The following is a 20,627-nucleotide window of genomic DNA, read 5'->3' as shown; positions in this document are numbered from 1 at the left end:
CAGAACCATCCTGCCGAGCTGCTCCTGAATTCCTGACCCACTGAATCTACGAGAAAATAAATGTCTGCTGGGTGCTGGGGTGATCTGTTAAGCAGCGATGGGTGACTGATACACCCCATAAGTCAAATTCAGCTCTGAGTGATTCCAGGGCCTCCACTGCCCTGGTCCCCTGCCCTTCAGTTGGGGCCTTCTGACAGGTGAAGGCAGAGACATGAGCTTTGTATGGTTTTGAGGATGGGAGTGCGTGAGTCCCTACCCTACTCATGGGCGGACCTGGGGTGAGCCCTCTGCCCCCCACCCGTGCCCCGCCCCCTGGCTGCAGACTGATCCTGGGAGGGCCCAGCATCCCCCACTTTTCCTGGGACACTAGACTGCAAGTGTTACAGCTGCAGGACTGACTGTCTTGACTATCAGTGCAGCTTGCCAGGCTGTAGTAGGTTTTCAAATAACCGCTGTTCCATGAATAGTCACCTTTAACCAGCTTTTATGGGGGGCCACACTGTTGTATTAGAAGCTCCCTTTTGTAGGTAACACATTGGGGGTCTGTCTCTCCCAGGAGGCCGCAGACTCCCCGAAGGGCCACACCACCTCCACTCCCCCAGCAGGGCCTGGGGGATAGTCACCGAAAGAGCAGAGGCCATAAGAGCAACTCTGGCGATCGAGCCCAGCTATGGGCTCCTCACGCCTCTAGAGTAGGTTATTTCTAAATCTTTTAGCAAAGTGGGGCCAGCTCTTCCCATTTTACAGATAAGGAAATTGAGGCTCAGAGAAGGTAGCTGGAAAGTGGCGGAGCAGGGCTCAAACACAGCCCCAAGTGCTTTGTCTGCCTGCTGGTCGCAGGCCTGGAGCTCATGCTGGAGCCTCCGTCCCCTTCTCGGTGGAAAGTCCCCAGGCCTCAGATCTAGAGAAGATGGTTGTCTGTGCTCAGGCTCAGCTGTGGATAAAAGCCCCTAAGAGCTGGGCTTTAGGAATAATTCCTGCCTGACCCCAAAGCAACCCCAGGCCCCAGACGGTGGCTGTGAATAATGGATGACACCAGGGGGAACACTGCGGCCTGTTACTCATCTCCACTCTGGTGACCACCTGCCTGCGGAGGGGGTAGATGGATGGACTTCCCCACCCAGAGGCCTGGCCTCCCCCCTCCCTCCCCAGCCTCAGAGTCAATGGCAGGAGCCACAGGGGAACTGGAGGTCAGTCCCACTGCCTGCTTCTCCCTCATTTCACCCAGTCGTTTCTCTCCCTCGGCCCCGGGACTGGATTCTGGAGGGCGGAGGAAGGGGCAGGACGGCCTTGCTGTGTGATGGAGATGGATGAGGGCTCTGCTGCAGCCAGACTGCCAGGGTTCAGGTCCTCTGATCCATGCTAGCATTGTGCCCTTGCAGGACTCATTCATCCTATTTGAGACTCAGTTTCCTTATCTTTAAAGGGTGGAAAAATGCCATGGACTTCACAGAGTTGTCAGGGGTTAAATGAGTAATAACACGTGTGATGTGCTTGGTGTCACCTGGCACATGGTAAGTGCTTAATAAACACTAGTAAGTGTTCTTATGCTGTGTACTGGGCAATGGGGGAAGCTTTCTGCATCCTTGGCCTTATGTACTTGTCATGGCGACCAAGGGCAGTATCTCCTGTAATTGTCATTTTACAGATGAGGACACTGAGAGTCACGGAGATGAAGTGACAGATTGCAAAGGCAGTCCCTGGGAGGAGCAGAATTTGAACTCAAAATCCAGTGAACAGTTTCCAGTATACTCAAGAGTCCCAGTTGGAACATCCCATCCCACTGTCCTCAGAATACACTCGGCCTCCTACAAAAGCTCCTAAGATATGACCAAACCCTCCTCACCCCAAAAGTCCACTCCAGATTAAGAACATAAATGCCAAAAACAAACAAACAAACAAAAAACACTCTAACATTTTTAGTAAGAATTATAGGTAAAGTCCTTTGATGGAAAGATGATAGATTATGAATTTAAATGTCAAAAACAAAGCTTCAGAACTCTTAGTAGAAAATATAGGTGAATGTATTTCAGATCTCAGTGTTGAAAACGATGTTCAGCATCATTAGTGACCAAGAAATGCAAATCAAGATCTCAGTGGGCAACAGTTCTACCCTCAATTGGCAGACATTTAAAAATCTAATAATATTAAGTGTCGGAGAGGATGTGGATCGTTCATGTTGCTGGCGGGAGTGTGGTGAGCATAACTGCTTCAGAAAGTACCTTGCTATCATCTCTTAAAGCAGAGCCATCACATATTGAGTCCCAGTGATTCTATTTCTAGGAAAACACCCCAGAGAAACTCTTGCATGCACACCAAGAGCCACTTATGAGGATGCCCAAACAGCACTTCAAATTAGCAGACACCTGGACACCACCCAAAGGGCCATCCTGATGATCAACCGTGGCACACTGAGCTGGTGGAATGGGACATAGTTAAAACAAGGGAACTACAATATGGGCCGATCTTAGCTATACATATACTATTAAACAAAGAAATTAAGCCCCAAAAGATTCATACACCTTGATACCCACCCTTTTTTTTTTTCGGTTATCTGGACTCCCTTTGTTATGGGTTGAACTGTATCCCTGACGAGATATACTGAAGTCCTAATCTCCGTTACCTGCAAACGTACCTTTATTTGGGAATAGGGTCTTTGCAGATGTGATCAGTTAAGTTTAGATGAGGTCATACTGGAGTAGAGTGAGCCCTACATCCAATGACTGGTGTCCTTATTAGAAAACGACGCAGTCCTAGTTGCAAAAGTTAGGCAAGCAAAGGAAATAAGAGGCATCCAGATTGGAGAGGAAGAAGTAAAATTATCTGTTTGCAGATGACAAGATCTTATATATAGAAAACCCTAAAGACTTCCCCACAAAATGGTTAGAACTAGGAAATGAATTCAGTAAAGTTGCAGGATACAAAATCAACATATACGCATCATCTGTGTTTTTATGCATTAACAATGAACTATCTGAAAGAGAAATTAAGAAAGCAATCCTATTTACAATAGCATCAAAAACATAAGATACTCAGGAATAAATTTAACCAAGGAGGTGAAAGACCTGTACACTGAAAACTGTAAGACAAAAAACCTAAAAAATAAGAAGAAGAAAGAAGAAGAAGGAGAAGGAGAAGGAGAAAAGAAACCCAACAAAAAACCCTAGAAGACACTGATGAAAGAAATTGAAGAAGATACAAATAAATGGAAAGCTATCTCCTGTTCTTGGATTGGAAGAATTAATATTGTGAAAATGTCCATACTTTCCAAAGTGATCTACAGATTCAATAAGATCCCTCTCAAAATTCCAATGGCATTTTTTCACAGAAAGGGAAACATCTACCCTAAAAGTTGTGTGGAACCACAAAAGACCCAGAACAGTCAAAGCAATCTTGAGAAAGAAGAACAAAGCTGAAGCTATCACCCTTCCTGACTTCAAGCTATACTACAAAGCTATAATAAAACATACTGCCATAAAATCGCATAGACCAGTGAGACAGAATAGAGAGCCCAGACATAAACCCACACACATACAGCCAATTGATTTTTGACAAGGCGACAAGAACACACAATGGGGAAAGGACAGTCTCTTCAATAAATGGTGTTGGGAAAACTGGATATCCACATGCCAAACGATGAAACTGGACCCCTGTCTTAAACTCACAAAATTAACTCAAGATGGATCACAGACTTAAATGTGAGACCTGAAACCTTAAAACTCCTAGAAGAAAACACTGGGAAAAAGCTCTCTGAAAACGATTTCTTGGATAAGACACCAAAAACACAGGCAACAAAAGCTGAAATAAACAAATGGGATGACATCAAACGAAAGAGCTTCTGTACAGCAAAGGAAACGACAGAATGAACAGGCAACCTACAGAATGAGAGAAAATGTTTGCAAGCCATGTATATGATAAGGGGTTAATATTCAAAATATATAAAGAACTCACACAACTCAGCAGCAGCAAAAATAGTAATAATAATAATAATTAATGCAATTTGAAAAATGGGCAAAGGACCTGAATAGACATTTTTCCAAGGAAGATGTTCAAATGGCTGATAGGTACCTGAAAAGGTTCTCAGCATCACTAATCTTCAGGGAAAAGCAAATCAAAATACAGTGAGATATCACCTCATACCTGTTAGGATGGATATCACCAAAAAGACAAGAGATAACAAATGTTGGTGAGGATGTAGAGAAAAGGGATCCATTGTGTTTGTTGGTGGGAATGTAAACTGGTGAAGCCACTATGGAAAACAGCACAGGCGGTTCCTCAAAGAATTAAAACTAGAACTACCATATGATCCAGCAATCTCACTTTTGGGTATGTATTCAAAGGAAATGAAATCAGTATCTTGACAAGATATCTGCCCTCCCATGTTTATTGCAGTATTATTTAGGGAAGGCAAGATATGGAAACAACCTAAATGTCTTTCCATGCGTGAATGGATAAAGAAAATGTGGCATATATATACAATGTAATATTATCTCACCATATGTTAAGTGAAGTAAGCCAGAGAAAGACAAATACTGTATAGTTATTACTTGTATGTGGAAAAGAAAGGAAGGAAGGAAGGAAGGAGGAAGAAGGGAGGGGAAGGAGGAAGCAGGAAGGAAAGAAACATGATTTCACAGAATCAGAAAATAGAATGGTGTTTGCCAGGGGCTAGGGGAGGGGGAAATGAAGAGATGCAGGTTAAAAAGCACAAACTTCCAGTAACAAGAGTAAGTTCTGAGGATCTAACATACAGCATGATGGCTATAGTTAATCATTCAGATAAAATACATAAACAACAAGGTCCTACTGTATAGCACAGGGAACTATATTCAATATCTTGTAATAGCTTATAAAAAAGAATATGAAAAGGAATATATATGCATATAACTGAATCATTACGCTGTACACCAGTAATTAATACAACATTGTAAACCGTCTATACTTCAGCTAAAAAAAAACCATTATTGTATACTTGAAAGTTGCTGAGTAGGTCTTAAACATTCTCACCTCATGTGCGTGCACACACATACACACACACACACACACACACACACACACGGAGTTAACTGTGAGGTACTGAATATGTTAATTATCTTGATCTGGGTAATCATTCCACAATGTGTATGTATATCAAAGTATCACATTGTATACTTAAAATATATACAATTAAATTTGCCAGTAATTCCTCAAAAATGCTGGGGGTGGGGGGAAAGAAGGGGCAATGACACACAGAGAGAATGCATCTACAAGCCAAGGATTGCCAAGGATTGCTGGCAACCACCAGAAGCCAGGAGAGAAGCATGGAACAAATCCTTTCCCAGAGCTTTCAGAGGGGAAGGTGGCTCTGCCAGCACCTTGATTTTGAACTTCTAGCCTCCAGAACTGTGAAAGAATAGTTTTCTATCGTTTTAAGCATCCAGTGGTGGTAATTTCTTCCAGCAGCCCTGGGAAGCTAATATATCTTTTTAATAAAGTTAGTAAGAAGAAACTAACATAAAATATACACTTTGAGGATAAAATCACACAAGAAGGAAAACAGGGAGTAATGAAGGCAGGATCCAAGGCAACAGGGACCGCAATAGGGATCACAGCGGGGATGGGAGGAGGTGACCTCAAGACTGGATGCTGCCGATTGTTAGGGTCCTTGCTTTTGACCCATGAGTTACCTGGGGTGTATTACTTTTTCACTTGATTAAAATAGCTATGGAAATTCTTAAGAAAAGTAGGTCATGCAAGGACCAAAGAAGAGAATATGCCAGGATCCGGATTATGATCAGTCCATGATTCTCTGCAGCTGACATTTGCTAAAAAAAAAATCACTTAAAAATCAAAATAAAACAGATCCTACACACTCAAAGTCTGCCTGCTTCCATGTCTGTAAGTTTCTCTGGTGCCAAGACAAGGCTGCATCCGTCTCAGCTCAGTACACACCTCCTCAAAGAGCCCTCACCCTGACACCTGCTCCCAACTTTCTGGTGGACACAGGAGCTCATGGGGTGTCTCTGTCCTGGCCAGAGGCGGTTTGGCCCTGGAGTAAGAGGACTGTGTGCCCAGGCTGTAAGCTGCCTTCGGGCTTACCTCTGGCAGGTTCCCCACTTCAGCGCTCCATCTGCCACTGTCCCCACAGCTTCCATCTCCCCATCTCCCTGTACCGTCTCTAGTTACTTCCATTATATATTGCTTGAAGTGAACTCACTTATTTTTAACCCCTTAGTAGACTGATTTACAAAAGAATGGGTCTGCCACTATCCTAAATGGAAAAGCAAATATCTGTGCCGAAAATAGAAAGTAATATACACTGCAGAAAAACAAGATGATGTGACAGGCTAGCTTGAGTGTGGATTGCTCAAGATGGTGAGCCTGAGGTCTGCTCTCTCCTGGTCATGAGGGGGCCGAGCCAATGCTAGAGAGAGATTAAAGCCGCTAGCCAGCAAGTGAGGCTCTCTCCCCTTGACAAGGATTGCTGTGTGGTTCAGAGCTGGGTGACGCGCTCCCTCCATCCCTCCTAACCGCACCCTGCAGAACTCATCCGAGGCTCACCTCTCACCCTTTGGGGAATTTCCCTCTGGCCAAGACATTTCAATTCATTTTTAGGCCTGGAACCCTAAGGGCTGTGGGCTGGGCAGGGAGGCCCCACTGGAGTCTCCTGGGAGGCTGGCCAAGGCCTCGCCGCACCCCAGCCAGCCCCTCCTTGTCCTGGCCCCTCCAGCGCCCCAAGGGAAGCAGGCAGAGGGCCAGGCTGGCACAGGGCAGGCTCAGCTGGGCCTCAGCAAGCCCCAGGGACCCAGGGTGAGCTCATCCCTCTCCCCTAATCATCTCCCTGGCTAATGAGCATCTGAAACCCCCCATAGCATCAACAGGGAGGACCCCAGGGACATTGGGGGCAGGGAGGTTCTACGGGCCAGATGCCACCAATAGAAGGAGGTGGTAGGGGCCCCAAGAGAGGAAATGAGCTTGGGGAGGGGAGCTGCACTTCCTGCCTCTTTGTAGGGGAGAAAGCTGGGGCTGGGGTCGGCAGTTAGGGTCAAGGTTAAGTGCAGGACTAGACAGCCTTCTATGTGGCCTTGAATCCAGGCTCGGTGCTCACCAACTGTGTGACCTTAATCAAGTGTGATAGCCCCTTGCTGCTCAAAGTGCTGTGCCCGAACCATCAGCACCACCTGGGAGCTTGTGAGAAATGCATAACCTCTCGCCCAGACCTACCGAGTCAGAATCCACATTTCTACATTTTCACTTCTGTGTGCCTTTATTGCTCCGTGCCTCAGTTTCCCTGTCTGTAAAATGGGGGTTAAAATGAGTTTATGCAAAAAGAATAAAAATAAAAAAACAAGTTTATGCATATGTAGTGCTTAGAATATGGTCTACTGCTACTATTATTTATTGTTGTTGTTATTATTGGAGCAACTCACTCTGGGCAAGATGGATGGCTGGGCCCAGATGGGCTATTCCCAGGCCCTCTGCCTCTCAGCACCCCAGAGGTGGGTTTCATAAAGTCACTACAAAGCCGAGGAGCCTGAGGCTCACAGAAACGCTGTGACTTGCCCAAGATCTGAATAGGGAAGCCCAGGTTCACCCCCATACCACCAAGCATTTGAGGTGTTTACAACTGCCCTGTGAGGTCAACTTACTGTCACCCCCCCCCCCCCATTTTTCAAGTGATGAAACCGAGGGACAGAGAGGTTAGGCTGGTTTTCCTAAAGCTACCCAGCTGGAAAGGCTGCACTGAACCCAGGCAGTATGACTCTCAGCTTCCATGCTATGTTGTATTCCCCCTCACCACCTTTTCCTCCCAGAATCTTTTCTCCCAAAGTGTCCCTGCTTCCCTTGTCCTCTCTTTGCCAACCCTGGCTCCGGGGCTCCGAGCTGGTTCCTCCCATGTCCTCACCACTACTGAGGTCTTTGGCCACTTGAGGCAGTGACCACAGAGGCCACTGAAACTGGCTTTGTGGGTAGAACCTGCTTCCTTTCACCCTGGGCTCCCAGGTGTGGCTGACGGGGCAGGAGCCTTTGAGGGCAGCGCTGTGCAGACTCAGGAGCAGGAGCTGCTCTGAGCCATCTGGTTCTGGCCTCCGAGGAGCTGGCCTGGAGGTGGCTGCCCCTCTGCCTCTCTGTCCATTCTTTCTTAACCCCCAGCTCACCTCCTAGGCCTGTCCTCTTTGATAGGGTGCAGCTGGGCCAGACCTGGAGTTCTGCAGTCCACTCATTCATTCATTCATTCATTCAATACGAATGCACATACACTCTCCCAAATGTACAATTTTTCAATGCACGAAAAATAAAGTGGACAGCGCTTGGGTGGGGATCAGAGAGAGTCCTCCTGAAAGATGGAGTGGAAGAATGTGTCATCTAAAGGAAACAGTAGAAGCAAAGACCCAGAGGTGGGAAACAGCCTGGTGCACGTGAAGCAGGAAGACGAGACCAATAAGGCTGGAGTAGAGGGAATAAGGAGAACCTGGCCACCAGGGCCTCAAGAGCTGGGCCCTCTGTCTTCTCCCAGGGAACTTTGCTTGAGGGTGGGAAAGACATTTCCAGACAAGACTCTCAGCTCCCAGGAAGAGGAGCTCCACTTGCCCCTTACTGCCTTCCAAGCCAGAGGCAGTGGTCTAGGGAACTTGGGCCACAGAGGCCTTGAAAGGACCCACCCTCGCCCCAGCTGACCACCAGTCTTGCTGGACTGCCTTCTTGGGTGGACAGGTGGACGAACTGGCAATAATTCCCAGGCAGACAGGCCTGGCCTCCGATCTGCCCTTCATTACAAGTGGGCTGCGGTACTTTAGCCCTTTGGAGCCTCAAGTGCAAAATGAGTAGCTCTTCCTTTTCCCAGCTGTCCAGATAAAACGCGTTGAGTGGTTAGTACAGGGGATGGCACTTGGTGAGGGCCTAATCACCAAGTTATTACATTAAATAACCATGGCTTCGAAGAGGCCAAGGGGCTGCACATTGCCCAGAGCTTCAGCCCGTAGCAGAATGAGAGTTCCGTGAGGGCACGGTCCTTGTTTGTCTTGTTCGTAGCTGTTCCTGAGATTACTGTCCTACCAGGCATATGGTCGGGGCTGAATGATGAATTAATGAAGTAACGAACGGGTGAATGACCAGGTCCCTCTCCGGGGAAGGACATTTAACTCAGGGGTCCTGCCTCTCTTTTGCCCCTGCCCAGGATTCTGCCCCTCCCCGCTTCCAGGCAGCGTGCCACACTCTCACCTGCCGTGCGCCTCAGTTTTCCCCTCTGTTTGCGGGCGGGAGTAAGGCCCCGCACCCATCCGCGCCCAATCCGCGTGCGCCGAGGAGGAACCCGCCCCCCACCTCCAGTTCTGCCAACAGCGCTCAGCCTCCGCCCAGCTTGGGCGGCTCGGCCCGGCGCGCACGTGACCCCGCCCCAGCCCGCCCCGCCCAGCCGTGCCAGCGCGATCTACCATTGGTTTCTCCAGGAGGACCCCGCCCCCGTCGGGGGCGGAGCCGGAGATGCCCCGCCCGCCGCAGAGCGGGGCTCCTGCGTCCCGACGGTGCGCGGCTGCCGGACCGGGCTGGCTGGCGGGCGGAGCCGGGTCCGCGCGGCTGCTGCGGGGCGATCGGGCCGGGTTGCGGGCGGCGCCATGGTGAGCGGGGCCGGGCGGGCCAGGCTCTCCGGCGCGGCGAGGGCCTGCAGAAGGGGAAGGGGCGGCCCCGGATGAGGTGGGGGCGCGCGCGGGACGGCTTGTCCGCGGGCGGGGGGGGGTGGTCTCTGCGGCGGGGGAGGAGCGGCCCGGGTCGGGGCGCGGCTTCGGGGGGAGGGTCTGTTCCGGGGGGCCGCGCCCGCGGGCGGGGGTTCTTTGTCCACTGCGCTGCTGCGAGATCGGGACAAAGGAGGCGGTGGGGGGCGGCGGCGGCTTTGCGGGGAGCGGGTGTCCCCTCAACCCAGTGTATGCCCCGCACCGCGGCCCGCAGTTCTGCGTCCCAGACTGGCCACCGGGCTTCTCGGGACACTTCGGGATTTTTTGTAAATAATCGAAGGCGGGGATCCTGGCAGCCTCCAGGGTAGTCAGGAGGATTCCAGGGGTGGGGGTCGGGGTCCTGGAGACGTCTGGTGCCCGTTTCGCAGGTGGGGAAACTGAGGACGGGCTGCGGCGTTTGGTGCCCGGTTCCGTCGGCGGTGACTGCGCGGCGTGGGCATGACTGGGTCTCATCCCCCAAATCCCCCCTCCCCCCACCCCCCGTCAAGCCGACTGGAGTTGCCTCTCCAGCTGTCGTTCATCCTCCAGCTGTCGCCCCATGGGTCGAGCCCCTTCCTCCCTCCAGCTTCACTTAGCTCTTTGGTAGGGTCGGGGAGACGACAGAGTCGCCTGGCAGGGTTAAAAGAGAAGGGTACATGGAGCGCGCCTGGCACCTCGCCTGCACGTCGCCCGCGCTTGGCAGGCGGGAGCTGCCCGGGCGCTTGTCATCCCTGTGTCCCCAGCGTAGAGCCCTCGGCCCGTCACCCAGCCTGCTCCATTTGGGGGTGGGCTGGGGTTCATCTGTCCCCCTTGGCCCCTCAGGCATGGGGGTGGGGCGGTGGGGGTCAACAATATGAAATTTTAGTGTCAGGCTTGAAATCCCGGATTCTGGATCCAGGCTGCCTGGGATTGAATCCCTGCGCAGTTACTTTTGAGCTGTGTGACCTTGGGCAATTGACTTAACTTCTCTGAACCACAGATTCTTTATCTGCAAAGTGAGCAGAGTAGTGACTCTGGTTGTCTTGAGGCTGAAAGGGGATGATCTGTGTGAAGTGTTTCACTAAGTGTCTGGCACATAGTAATCACAGCCAAATTACTAAAGTTGTTTGGCAAGTAGGCTGACCCTTGGGCAGCCTGTGAGAATGATCAGTGGCTGATTCACAGGGTGGGGACGCAGGAGACTGACTGACCTTGGGGCAGTCCCCAGGGTGCTGCCTATACCAGCTTCCTCTTCTGCACCGGGGAACTTAGGGGGTTCTGGTGCGAGTTTCCTCTTCAGGAGGGAATGGGTGGGCGGTGGAGGGTGAGATGACACTGCTGCGGAGCTGGGCACAGCCCAATAATTGTTAGTCTCCATCGACACCTCCACTGTTTTGGTCTTGGCTTTAGGGGGACAGGGGCCTTTGTGGTGCTTCCTTGGGTCCCAGTGCCTGCTCAGGCCTGGCACAGAGCAGATACTCATCTGTGCCCTGGTTGTGCCCAGGTTGTGCCCAGCAGTGCCCCATCCTCCCTCCAGTCCTATGTTTCTAATCGAAAACCAGGCAGGAAATGTTTCTGGTTTGTAAACTGGGGTCCCCCAAATAGGCAAGAGGGTGGTTTTTTGGCATATGTGACAGGTGGCTTTGTTGGGGGAGGGGACATGACTTAACCCCTAGGGGCAGGGCTGGAAGCCACTGCAGGGGTAGTTGGTCCCCTGTAAGCAGGACAGGCCCAGAAGGTGGAGGCTGCGGGGCAGGGGTGGCAAGCTGGTGTCCAGCTGGGCCAGGAGACACTCACAGTGTGCCCAGTTAAGCGAAAAGGTGGCAGCGTGTTCCTGAGGAAGGGTCTGTTAGTGGCACTGGGCCTGGACCAGGTTCTGTACCCTCCTGGGAGGTAGGTTCTTCTGGGGAGTGAGGGGCAAACCTAAGGACTTGCTGTCCTCCCTGTGGCACCCAGGAAAGCGTGGTGCCTGGTGACTTGCAAACACGGCGGCCCTGTAGTCCTTCTGTTTTTACATTTCTTATCACTTCCCAGCCTCCCCACAACCTGGCTGGGGAGGTCAAGGCCTCGTTCCCATTTTACAGGCTGAGAAACTGAGGCCAGTTAGGAGCAGCTTGCTTGGCTGGGTCAGAACAGCTTGTGATAGTGAGGGGAGGCATGGGATGGGGCAAAGAAGGGGACCTGAACCTGCTCTGCTGCTAGTTGGGCTCCACTGGACCTTGAGTGTGTGAAGGAACCTGCAGAGTGTGGTTAAGGCTTCGTTTGGGGATCCCCTGAGGAGGCAGAGGTGACTGGACCCCGCCTTAGATTGGGGAAAACCTAAGCTGTGGGCCTCCGAGGGTCAGGGGGACAGTGGGAGATGCCTGCCCTCAGCTCACTGGTGGCTGAGGCAGGGATGGTCCTTTTATACCCATTGGTGGGCCGGGGCACAGGGTGTGGGGATGTCAGAGGAGTGGCATCTGCAGACTGATGAGGCTGGATTTTAGAGCTTGTTTTTCCAGGAGCAGTGAGTGCGATGAGGGAGGAAGAAGGAGCAGGGGGGTGGAGGGAGGGTGGAGGATTGGCACCGTATGTTTGGGGGGATCCAAATGGCCTTGGGCTTCCAGTGCCAGCCTTTGTCCTGACTGAGGGAGCTGGCAAGGAGATGCTGCCGAGGTTGGGAGGAGCGTGGCCTGGATCCCACCCCCAGACTGCCCAGAGACCTCAGGCCCTGGCTGTGCCCTGGCCCCAAGGCTGGCCCAACACTCTGCATTTGGAAGACCATTCCCTTTGTTCTTTCTGCCCACCCTCTTCCAGGGGCACATCCTTTCTTGCTGATCACTCTTGGGCAGTCGGCTCAAGCTTCCTGCGCCGCAGTTTCCCCATCTGTGAAACTCGGATGGTAGCAGTGAGCAGCGCAGGCCGCTGGCTTGTTGGGAGGCTTAGATGATTGTACTGAGTAAGCTTTAACTACTTAGATGATTGTTCTGAGGTGTCCAGGCTTCCCACGTGCCATGAGGAGCATCCATCCACCCAGCCCACACTGTGGCCCTACCTGTCCTGCCCTGGATCAGGGTGAGGGGTCTGTTGACTTGCAGGAGACACCTTGGCTTGGAGGAGCAGGAGGGAGGCCGGGGAGATGTGAAGCAAGGTGTGGGGTCCAGCCCAGGCCAGAAGGGCTCAGAGGGAACCACCGGCCATCCTCGTGGTTCAGGTTCCTCTGGGATCTGCATCTCAGTGGCCTCCTCCCCACCTCCCTGCAGCGTGTGTGGGGACAGCTGCCCCTCCATGGGCTCGGGCCAGGCCTGTCCAGGACCCACTTGCACACGTGGCTCCTGCCCCCATGCTCAGGCTGCAGCCTGTCCTCCCACGCAGGCTGCCAGCTCCCTTGAGTGTTGGAACCGGCGTGGGGACCCATAGTAGCTTCGGGATCAGGGGCCTGGCTCAGGGGTGGGGGTTGAGGACTGTTAATCCCCCGGGAGCAAGGTCTCCTCTGACTCATCGCTACCTATCTAGGCTGGGAGCACTCAGCAGACATTTATTGAGCACCTGCTCTATGCTGGTAATAGGACTGGGGGTCCAGCAGTGGGCAAGAGGGACAGTGCTCTCCTCCTGCAGGCTTAGAGTCCACTGCGGGTAGGAGACCGCAGCCAGGGAAACACATTCCCTGACCCAAGAGAATTTAGGTAGCAGAGAGCACTGGGGAGTAAGAGGAAGTAGTACAAGGTGGTGACCAGTGCGGGGCGGGGGTGGGGGTGGTCTGGAGCCTGGGTGATCTGGGAAGGCAGCCCCGGAGAGGCACCTTCTGAGAAAGTCCTGTATGAAAGGAAGGAGCCAGTCATGGGACACTCGGGGAACACTCCATGCAGAAGGAACAGAAAGTGCAGAGGCCTTGAGGTGGGAGGCGGGAGGGTGTGACGAGCTGGGGAGGCAGGGAATTTGGATTCTCTGCCTGTGCCAGGGAGGGTTCTGAGCAGGGGATGACGTGATCAGATTTTTTAAAAGATCAGTTCTCAAGAAACACATGCTGAGTGAATGAAGGAACAAGCACACACTTTCAAGGGAGGGCCAGGGACCGCAGGCTGGGTGTGACCGTGCCCTGGTTACCTGGCGCAGTGCTCACACCAGGTGAGAGGCCCATCCCTGGCTCTGCCCACTCCTCCAGGCCTGGGGCAGGGGGACCAGACAGGGTTTCGAGATCACCACTCCTCTCAGAGGGTCCCAGGACTGCTCTTTCCACCCCAGGACTTGTGGGCACCTCCTGGGCTCCCCAGCTGATTTGGTCCCTGGGGTCCCCCCTTCTCAGGTCTTGCTGCCATTATTTGATTTCTCACTTCCTGTCCCTGAACCCCCACCCCCACCCCATGCCCCAGACACACACACTTCCCCTTCCGAATTGATACCGACTTGCCTTCCTGTCCAGGAGCCCAGTGGGAGGGTAGGCGCCCAGCAGGCGCTGGACACAGAGGTCCAGGGGAGAGGGGGAGGCGGGGAGGGACGAGGCAGCTAGGTGTGCTCCCTGGTGGGAAGAGAACATGGGGGTTGGGACAGGTTCATCCAGCTGCAGCCAGCAGGCTCTCCTGGGGTTGGTGGGAGGTTACGTGTACCATCTGGAGGCCCAAGAGGACAGGCTGAGCGGGGTTATGGGAGCTGACAGCAGCCCTGATGGTGGCAGGGGAGACGTGAGGATGACCTGCGCACTTGAGGGCACAGAAGTGTGCAGAGCCACTCATGGAGCACACAGCCTAACGGGAGAGGCAGGTGCTAACCCAGAGGCCCTGACACAGAAGCCAGGGTTGCAGACTGAAGTTGGTGCCCTGGAGGGAGGCAGCAAGTGCAGCTGAAGGACTCCTGGACTGTAGGGGTCAGGAAGGCTCCCTGCCTGAGCTGGAGTCAACTAGGTCAGGCTTCTCAGCCTCCACGCTGCTGGTGTTTGGGGCTGAATCTTTGTTGGGGAGCTTTGCAGCATTTCTGGTCTCCATCCACTCCGTACCAGTAGCACCCCTCCCCACACACAGTTGTTACAACCAAAGATGTCTCCAGACGTTAACAAATGATCCTTTCCTGGGGCACCGTCGCCCCACCTAAGAACTACCGAACAAGAGTAAGGGGAGCAGAGCATCTGGCTGGGCAAAGGCCTGGGGGTAGGAGGGAGCCTGGGGTCAGGGGAGAGGGGCAGTGGGTGGGGATGCTTCACATCAGGCCCTGTAGGTCACCGTAAGAACTTAGGGCCCTTCCTGTGAGTGACCAGAACTGGCTGCAGTGGGTCTCCACAGGTGGACCAGCGAGCCTGTGGAGAGTGATGGCAGCAGCTTGACCCTGGAGGTGGTGAGGAGGGGGCAGACTCCAGGGATATCACCTCCTCCTGCCCAGGGCCCCTCTGCAAACATGGGCATGGGCAGCAGAGCAGTACTGGGGGCCTGCAGGGTTTTCCCAGGGCCTGGTCCCTGGACAGACTCAGGAGCGTTGACTTCGCTGGGTTTGACCTTCAGGCAAACCTGGTCCTAGGGTGGGGGTGGAGGAGACTACCTAGGGTAGGTAAGAATCATTTCTGATTAAGGCTGTCATTGCTCAAGGACAGCAGGTTCCATCCTGTTTGGATGGAAAACCTTCCCCTCCCAATGCTGTCTGCTTGCATTGATGTCAGTCTTCTCCCCAAAAAAACGAGTCCAGACAGCTGAGCACCGACTCTGTGCCTGCCCTGTGCCCAGGGCATTGTGGGCTCTTTTGAATCCTCATAACCACCTGGGTGTTAGTTACTATTATTTGCTCCGTTTATGGTGAGGCAGGAGAAATTTTTTAAAAAGTCCCCTGGGTCCCAAGAGCCAGCTAGCATCAGCACCTCTTGCCTCTATGGGCGATCGCTGGCTGGGCCTTGGGACATTTACACCCCCTCCCCGCCCCCACACAAACCGGCTGATTCTCCAGCTCCAGCCACCGGCTGCCTGAACTCTCCTCAAACTTGCCAGCAGGCCCTCCTGCCTTCAGAGCCTAAGCAGGCAGTGTTCCTCTGCCAGGAACAGCTCTTCCCCAAGGGCTGGCCTTCCCGCATGTCTCAGCATCAGCATCGCCTCCCTGAGTATTGCCTGGCCCACCCAGTTTAGCATGGTGGCACTTGGTCCCCTATATTCCTGGCATTCCATCCCTCCATCGGTAGTGACAGGTGTTTGGTGTACTGACGCGTTTGCAGTCTGGCTCCCGCACCACGTGCTGAGCTCCGTGAGGGCAGGGGCCGGTCTGTCCCACCCTCCTCTGCCCTCAGAGCTCTTCCTGAGCCAGGTCGCCTACAGCTCCTTTGTGGGCAGAGGCTGTCGCCAGCTGCACCCTCTCACAGGTGTTCCGGAAGACTCATTGAGCTATATGTGTCGCCTGTTCGCGAGAGGAGCTGATGTCATTTCCCTGCTTTCGAATCCCTCGTCTCTGGCCATCATGAAGCACTGGCTCCTTTCAGGCTGTGAGCAGTTGCAGAACACCTAGTGGGTGCTGGGCTTCTAGAATATTTACTTTAAACAGACTCTCTTTCAGCCTCCGCTGCAGTAGGGCCACAGGTCTGGGGTGTCCCCTCTCCAGCCTCTCAGGTCCTTGGCTGAGTGAGGCTGACTGCCTGTCTGGTAGCAGAGGCACTGAAGGCATCAAAGGTATTAAATGGAAGTGGCCAGGGTGAGCGAAGAGAACGCTGGTGGCATCGCGAACAAAGAAACGGCAAACGCCAACCAGCTGGTTTTTCACTAGGATGAGGGTGGGACGGACAGGCTTAAGAGCTGATTGAAAATAGACCCCACGGAAGAGCCAGCCCAAGTGAGCTGTCAGGGTCCCCAGTGATGCCTTACCTTGCTTTGTCTTTCAGGGCTCTCGTGTCCAGCCTGGGTTCCAGCCTCACTGAGCTGTCCCCACCCAAGGCCTTCCTGCGGAGAAAGCCTCCCCAAGCGCTGACCATGTCTATTATGGACCACAGCCCCACCACGGGCGTGGTCACGGTCATCGTCATCCTCATCGCCATCGCCGCCCTGGGGGCCTTGATCCTGGGCTGCTGGTGCTACCTGCGGCTGCAGCGCATCAGCCAGTCGGAGGACGAGGAGAGCATCGTAGGGGATGGCGAGACCAAGGAGCCCTTCCTGCTGGTGCAGTACTCGGCCAAGGGACCGTGCGTGGAGAGGAAGGCCAAGCTGACCCCCGGCGGCCCGGAAGTCCATGGCTGAGCCGAGATGCGCAGGCTCCTGGGCCTGTTTGCATCCAGCCGAGAGGCGCGGGAGGGGCGAGACCACAGACATGCTGCTGTCTGAGAGGAAGGGTTGACGCTCGCTGGCATGGCCTCGCTGGGCTTCGTCATCGCATGCACTGACTCCCGGGGTCCTGGCTGTCCCGAGCTGGGGCTCGGTGGCCCTGGGCATCCCCTCGGCCTCCTGGTGGGGCTGCCCATTGCAGGCAGTGGGCAGGCCTGACCTTGCTGGGGCTCATGGCCCTGTAGCGCTTTTGTTACTTGAATGTTTAGCTGAGCCTGTTTTTGATGGAACTACTACTGTAACGCGTGAACTCACAAGCCTGTGAACTGTAAATAGGCCCCAGAAGCACGTGCTTAAGCCTCTTTTGCTGATTTTTAAAAATATTGTATAGAGCACATGGGACTGTCTGTAGGAGCGCTGAGCTGAGTCAAGGCTGTGGGGGAGGGTCTTAGACTTGTAAGGCCCACGTTGCACTTGGCAGGGGTCTCTGATAACACGTGTATATGTAGAGGACGTGACAGGTCAGTTGTCAGCCTGGCAGCTGACCTGTTGGGGCGCTTTGGCAATCTCTGCTTTGTGAGCAATGGATGGAGAAGCAGCACGGCCCCCCAGCCCCCACACCCCTTTTCTCTAGGTAGATTAGGTCGTTAGAGGCCAGTTCCTATTGCTAGTGGAGTTACTGCAAGGAAGCCACTGCAGCTGCTTGGGAGCCAGTGAAGGACGAGTCAGAGCACGAGCCCTGAGGGCTGCCAGGCATCCTAGTGGCAGAGCAGTTTCTGGCCCCTGTGGTCTTGAGCATGCTGAGCACCCCATCCCCACCCGGCTTTACTTAGGGCAGGCTTCGCTGGAAACACCAGAGCCTCGGCGGCTGCCTGTATCTGTATCCGAAACCCAACTGGCCCGGGAAAGAAAGTTGTTTTTTGTTTGTTGTATTTAATACTTTCTGCACTGGAGGGGTGGGGGAGGGGACTTGGTTTCTTCCCCCTTCCCTTTTCACAAATTAGCTTCCTTTCCTCTCAGATTACCACCCACTTTCCTCAGCGGGCCAGCCAGAAGGAGGGGCCCCTGACTCTGCTCTAGGAGCGCCAAGTGCAGGGGAAGATCATTTCCCAAGTGCATGTGGACGCGGGAACCCCCAGCAGCCTAGTGGGCGCCCAGGGGAGGGTTGGGGGAGAGTGTGTTTCAGGTTCAGGACTTGGTGTTTTGCAAAGATGAGTTGGTGGCTCTCGGTCAGGCCAGTGACCCCCACTCCCACCCCTGCCCTGCATCTCCAAGGTGTCCCCTGTGTATACTTCAGTGAACTCGCTTAGGTTTTTAATTCTACCACTGTAAGCGCATCCTTAACTGTCATAATTAAAACGTGATTTGTGTCGGCATCCTCTGTAATAAGCTGAGCCGCAGAGTGCTGGCCCAGAGCACCTGAACCACCTGCCAGCAGTATGGGCAGGGAGTTCCTAGGTGGCCTGGGGCTGCCCACTATGCCCCTTTCTGACCCCATAACTCTGGCTTCCTGCTCAGGCTGAAGGCAGCTCCTCTGGCCTCATCCAAATCTCCTCTAAAAAGCATGCTGAACTAATCTGCTTTCTAGAACCCCTAGGAGGGAGCTTAGGGAACACTTATTTTAGCAGCTTACCCCTGAATTAAGAGTCAAACATTCAGGAACAGCTTGGGGGGAGGGGAGGGGTAGCTAGTTAGGCAATTTGAGCTGAAGGCAGGTTTGAGAGAGCACAGGTGGGCTACTGAGGAATCCTTAAAAGGCAGCTGGGCTTAGCACAGAGGAGCAAATGCCTCTGGCCCCCACCTGGAGGTGTCCAAGCACGAGAGTGAGGCTGAAGACCAGCAGAGGCCCTGCAGGGTGGAGTGGGCAGGACACGGTATGGGTGGGAGAGGCGCAGAAGTTCTAAAGGTGCGAACTGGAAAGTCAGGGAGAAGGTATGCTTTCTAATGAAGGACATAAGAAAAATGAGGAAGATACAAGGGTGTTGGACCAAATCCCCCTGAGTTTCAGGACTTCAGGCTTTCTACCTCTACTTTCTGCAGCCGGCAGCCGACACCTAAGGCTGTCCTTCACCCACGTAACCGAGGAGCTCCTGGGACTTGCATTTCCAGTCCCTGAGCCTGACCCTGAAAATGACCATCGCTTGCCTGTCACATCCGCCCTGAGCTGCTTACCGTGCCAGTGAAGTTTTGGTTTTGAGAAGATAAAAGCATCACTTTCTCCTGAGTTCCACTCCTGGAGGTTTCCTACCCACAACATCTGTGCTGCTTGCGTCAGGCTCGTCAGCGTGGTGTCAGTGCCAGGGGAGGGCCGCTGGCGTGGCGGGACACCAGCGGGCGGTCTCTGGAGGAGAGTGGAAGTGCCTGCAGAACTGGTGAACAACCACATAATAGCTCTCACTGTTCTTATTTATCAATAGCTACTTTTTAAAGCGTAGACACCAGAGCCACACACTCAAATGGCTCAGTTAAGTTATGACCTCTCATTGAATTCTTTCTGAATAGCCCAACTGTTGCGTCCACATTTTCTGATTAGTCAGTCAAGAAACTGACCTTTCATCCTGCATGTCACTGCAGAAGCAACAGGAGGGGAATGGGGAGGGAACTCTGACACTGAGCCACTAAAAAATGGACTAATTTTTCAGACAAATCCTCAAATGGACTGTGCTACTGTTTCTGTCTCAAAGCTACCAAGTTTGTGCAATAAGTAGAGGGGATGTCCCTGTTCAATAAAAGCTGAATGACATGACATTCAAATTGATTTTCTAGACCACTGAGAAAATCTTTATTTACAATAAATTTCAATAAAATTTGCATAAATATATTCCCAATACACAGTTTTCGCCTCTGATTTCTTCATGTCATTTTCAAAGTTAGTCTGTCCTGTTCTCGTTGCTCCTTTCGGACGCCAGCGTGGAGCTGATGTTGGAAGGTGGAGGAGTGCTGGTTGGCAGCCGGGGAGCACCCGAGGGCTCGGGGGATCCTGAGCGCACCACTTTCGGGGGACCGCGGGCTTCAACCCCGTCCCTGTCCTCCAGTTTCCGCTCCATGGTGGCCACCAGGAGCTTGAGCCACGTGTTTTCAGTGAGGAGGTTCTCCGAGGCGTCAGCCAGCTCCTGGAGCTTGCGGGCCACCTCCTCGAGCTCCCGGGTCTTCTGCTCGTACAGGGCCTGCAGCTGCTCGCTGTGCAGCCGGAGCAGGCTGTGCTGCCTCTCCAGGGTGTGCTGCTGCCGCAGCAGCCGGTGCTCGTCCCTGCGCGCGCCCGCCAGCCGGGCCTCCACCTGCACCTGCACCCGCTGCAGGGTGCTGATCTCCGCCCTCAGCTTCTGGATCTCTCTCTCCAAGTGGGAGATGTGCCCCTGCTGTAGGACAGCCTCACTCTGAAGACACTCTTTGGTAGAAGGGTTAGCCAGATGTGTGGGGGCGGAAGCAGGGTATGAGTGATGCAGAATGAACCTCAGCAGGTTTGGAAGGGTGATGGGAAGGTCTTCGGGGTATTTCACACTTAGGTCCTTTCTGGAGAGACAGGGAGAGGAGTCAAAGATAAGAGAGTCACACCACCATTTTTAGTCCAAAACCAGACTGCCACTGAAGATCAGGTTGCTTATCTCATACCAAAAGGAAGTCAGCACAGAACATGTCACCTGGCACAAAGTTTTCTACAAAGCTGAGGACGTCCCATATGCTGTTTCTGTAGTTACAGTGGTTTATCTCAAAGGTGTGTCTGTTCACAATCTTCCAAGAAAGATAAGGGCTTCCA

At 53.3% G+C, this 20,627-nt stretch overlaps 2 protein-coding genes across 5 annotated transcripts in view; one reads left to right on the top strand and one right to left on the bottom strand.

Annotated features, from left to right (window-relative positions):
* Positions 1-9,455: 9,455 nt before the first annotated feature.
* On the top strand, positions 9,456-19,700 carry SNN (stannin). Of its 2 annotated transcripts, none has more exons than XM_032460781.1 (2): positions 9,456-9,596; positions 16,495-19,700. In XM_032460781.1, exons 1-2 carry the CDS (start codon positions 9,463-9,465, stop codon positions 16,844-16,846), a joined length of 486 nt encoding a protein of 161 aa, XP_032316672.1. In that variant the 5' UTR covers positions 9,456-9,462; the 3' UTR covers positions 16,847-19,700. The 2 variants fall into 2 exon arrangements, with proteins under 2 accessions (XP_032316672.1, XP_032316673.1); XM_032460782.1 differs by having other exon boundaries at positions 9,542-9,672.
* TXNDC11 (thioredoxin domain containing 11) overlaps positions 19,625-20,627 on the bottom strand; it is a 55,836-nt gene continuing 54,833 nt past the window's right edge. For all 3 annotated transcript variants that reach the window (XM_032460777.1, XM_032460776.1, XM_014564582.2), the window contains one exon: positions 19,625-20,383. In XM_032460777.1, coding sequence (XP_032316668.1) covers positions 19,741-20,383 — 643 coding nt within the window. In that variant the 3' untranslated portion in view covers positions 19,625-19,740. The remainder of the gene's footprint in view (positions 20,384-20,627) is intronic.

Source organism: Camelus ferus, chromosome 18, assembly GCF_009834535.1.
Source record: "Camelus ferus isolate YT-003-E chromosome 18, BCGSAC_Cfer_1.0, whole genome shotgun sequence".
In the NCBI taxonomy this organism is placed as follows: Eukaryota; Metazoa; Chordata; class Mammalia; order Artiodactyla; family Camelidae; genus Camelus; species Camelus ferus.
Note: the sequence above shows the minus strand (reverse complement) of the source record. Positions and strands in the feature narration are given on the sequence as shown.